The sequence below is a fragment of the Formica exsecta genome, unplaced genomic scaffold, assembly GCF_003651465.1.
Source record: "Formica exsecta isolate Colony F162 unplaced genomic scaffold, ASM365146v1 scaffold191, whole genome shotgun sequence".
In the NCBI taxonomy this organism is placed as follows: Eukaryota; Metazoa; Arthropoda; class Insecta; order Hymenoptera; family Formicidae; genus Formica; species Formica exsecta.
The window spans coordinates 502,953-506,641 of NW_021849211.1; the positions used below are offsets into that span (position 1 = coordinate 502,953).

General features: G+C 28.0%; 1 protein-coding gene across 1 annotated transcript in view; it reads left to right on the forward strand.

Annotated features, from left to right (window-relative positions):
* Nucleotides 1-2,259: 2,259 nt before the first annotated feature.
* Nucleotides 2,260-3,689, forward strand: part of LOC115233890 (proline-rich protein 4-like) — a 2,259-nt gene continuing 829 nt past the window's right edge. The window contains exons 1-3 of the mRNA XM_029804522.1: nt 2,260-2,303; nt 2,676-2,802; nt 2,991-3,160. Of these exons, the coding sequence (XP_029660382.1) occupies nt 2,292-2,303; nt 2,676-2,802; nt 2,991-3,160 (309 nt within the window). The 5' untranslated portion in view covers nt 2,260-2,291. The remainder of the gene's footprint in view (nt 2,304-2,675; nt 2,803-2,990; nt 3,161-3,689) is intronic.

The window sequence follows — 3,689 nt, forward strand, 5'->3', positions numbered from 1 at the left end:
AATTAATTATTTAAATACATATATAATATATTTATATCTTTAAAGCAATACTTACAGACTTAAAACAAATTCAAAATAGTTCTAAAACACTTTGTATAGTACTAAATTATCTATGTATTATTCATATAATTACATTATATTTGATCCTATTTGCTCAGCAAATTTTATAATTAATATAATTGGATTAAAAAGACTCAAGCACATATTTTATAATTACTACATAAAATAGTCAACTTAAGAGGCAAATCGATTCGTTTAAATTTCTGTCAATGTCAAGGGACACGATTCTATTTTTTTGATTCATACTTTCTCCAATGCCGAGGTTGCAGGTCAGAGCTCGTTTACGCTGTTAGCATATACCGAAAACAATTCAGATCGCATTGGAACACGGATGTAAACTCTTGTGAGCGACAGATCGTGAGTCTCTGCGACGATAACGATCGTAGGTTTGTCCAATTTTCTACGAGAGCAAATTAACGACATCGTTCTACCATTGACGTTAATTGAGATGGTCTTTCAGAATCGCTTCGGAATTTCTCTATGCAGTAGGAACGCATACGTGTTCTTCTGTGGACGACCCGTGTTAATAATTACTTAAAAAGAGAAGCTCAAAAACGGGAGTTTAAAAAACGATGCTATATAAACAGAATATAGTTATTAACTCTTCCGTCGTTGACAAAGCGAATTATTTTGTTTATTATTAAATATTGTTAGGTATAAAAAATTTATTTTTAAGATAATTTTACGTTGCCTTTCACAGAGGAATATCTTTCGATTAAGTTCCGGCCGGAACCCTTTCACGGGGAGTTGTGTTTCGTACTTTCATTCTAACATATCGAAAAATGTATCGTGTTTTAACATTTCTCTCTCCAAGCAAAAGTCTACTTGGCGTTCACTTCCTATTAAGTCTAAAAGCTGAATACAGAGGGAACTATTTTGCTGCATGACTATATCGAATGCTTTGAATTTATGTAAGTAAATGGAAATCAAATTCTTATATATCCGGTGGGTGTTCCTTTCTTGTGTTCATCAAACCGATCAACGCAACAAAAAAATTTTCTGTCGAGTTATAGTAGAAATTTTCTTAAAACAAAATTAATAATTGTATCACAGAAGAATTAAGTAATTCACTTTCAAATTTATAACATAAATATCATTTAATTTATATAAACATTTCACAAAGATTGTATTTGAGAGACATAAATTTTTTATATATATGACGGAACTTTACTTCCGGTAAACAGGACAGTCATGGGTTTGCTCGAAAGTACATTCGTAATTTTCATTCACACATAAAGAATTCTAATATTTGCATAGTCGTCGCTATATACATGATATTCTTACACAACAAAATCAAACCTGTTTTAGCATCGGAAAATATGTATTTAGATATATTAATAATTGCAATTAAGATAATATTCTTATAATTTTGATATAGGATAATGAAATTAAAATATCACGTATACTAAAATACATACATTACAGCTACGAATCATGTGTCTCTATAAGATAATTTGATAAAGTGGTAACAAATTTTACCACTTAAGTCACAAGCAATCTTATTGATGAGCTTTTAAAATTTTGTATAAGAAACTTTAAATACAGCATTTAAAGTTCCATAAAGTCCCGTAAAATGTTTATAAATTATGTTTATAAATCTTATTGCAAAAAATACATTTTTAAGTACAAAAAAGCACGAAAGAAGAAAAATAGATTACAATTGTTTTAAGAACTAAATTTTATGTTAATATATAATCGAATTTAACTTAAATCTTAATATCGCATTTTCAAAATAAAATTTTACTTGTATTATAAAAAACGGCTACAAATGAGGATGATTGTGAACATTGATTACGTATGCGTTTTTTATTCCGGAAAAAAAGATAGTTCTTTGTAAAATAGCATAACTAACAATAAGCCATGAATTGCTATCATCTACACTTTCTCTGAACGTTTTACATGTAATATACATAATCACCGAGATTTCCGTAAAAAACTTCAAAGTGTAATGAACCGTTCCTAAGAAAGAAGGTAGTATTACATGTAAGTATGGTAATCCTTTCATATTTGTCATGCCGGTAGAATATAATCCTTTCCAAAATGACGAATATTGTTGTGCGATACAAAATGCAACGTGATGTATCCTGGAAAGGATTGAAACTCTATAGCAGGATTTTAGTGAAAGGTGATGGAATCGACGTCAGTATATAAGGTCGATCTTTGACGTACATAGTCACTTAAGTTTGATTCCTCGTACTTGCTTTACCATTTAGCCTCACAAGAGCAGCAATATGAGTAAAACTGTAAGGTTCAGGCATTTTTGCCTACATGATACGCGATAAATATGTGTTTTCTGTGTTAAATAGTGTTAACTAATATAATTAACAAAGTGATGATTGAAATAGAGATAGGGAACTATATTTATTTACATATTGTGCAATAATAATAATATGTTTAACATATGCAAATATATAAGATGTAAAAAATTCTATTTAGAGATTAAATATCAATTACATACACGTATAAAAGATAATTTGCAATATTTTTATTAAAATCTTTTTAACGATAATAACTTTTTTATGAGATTTTTAAACTGTAACATCATTCTGTTAATACATATCGGAAATCTAAAAATATTAATATAGCAGAACGTGCTAAATAATTTTGAATTGCAGATTCTATTGTTAAGTCTGGCCTCGTTTGGCAGTTTGGTATTGGCTGGCCATTTTGATGAGGACCAAGGTAGTTCATCATATGAAGAAAAAACAAAACATGTGGAAATACCAATTATTAAGAAATATGGTAAGCTAATTTTTCGCAAAAAGTATTAATTAAAATGAATATATATTAAGCTTGTTAGACTGTACTTTTAATATTGTCTTTTATATAATTCTTATAATAGAAAAAAAGTATATATAATTCTATATTCTTTACTTATATACTACGATAAATATTGTCATCGTTCAAAAAATTTATCCGTTTTGTTTCAGCCATACCTATTCCACATCCAGTGCCTGTCGAAGTGCCAAAAGAAATTAAAATACCAATTCCTCAGCCTTATAAAGTACCAATCGAAATCCCACATCCTTATCCAGTCGAAGTAGTCAAGCATGTTGAAATACCCATCGAAAAGCCCGAGCCTGTGATTATTGAAAAGCATGTAAGTATAATTATAATGTCGATTTTTAATGTCTTTACGCTTTTGTAATCTGTGATTACTGTAGAAAAAAAGTAAATATACACATATAAATATAGAGTTTTTTCTATAAAATTAATAAATATAATTATTTCTCAAAAGAAATATGCTAAAATCTTCCCAATATGTAATTGTAAATAAGTAGATGATCAAAATTATTTCGCGAAATCGTAGCGCTCTAGTAAAAAATATTTTAAATTATAAATTAGAAATATGCAACTGATCCTTGAACCAATTTGTTTATTATTATAAAATATGATTTAATATGCTTCTCAATCTTTCTGCATACATATGTATGCATGTAGAGGTTTGCTTAATTGCCTATCGTTATTAAAGTGTTTTTTATGATTCTCTTGCTATAACATTTTACATTTTATATTCTTTATAATTATTGTAAGATTATTAGTTTGCGTAATATCATAAAGTATGTATCTTATATATATATATATATATATATATATATATATATATTTCATTTGGCTATGTTCGACTT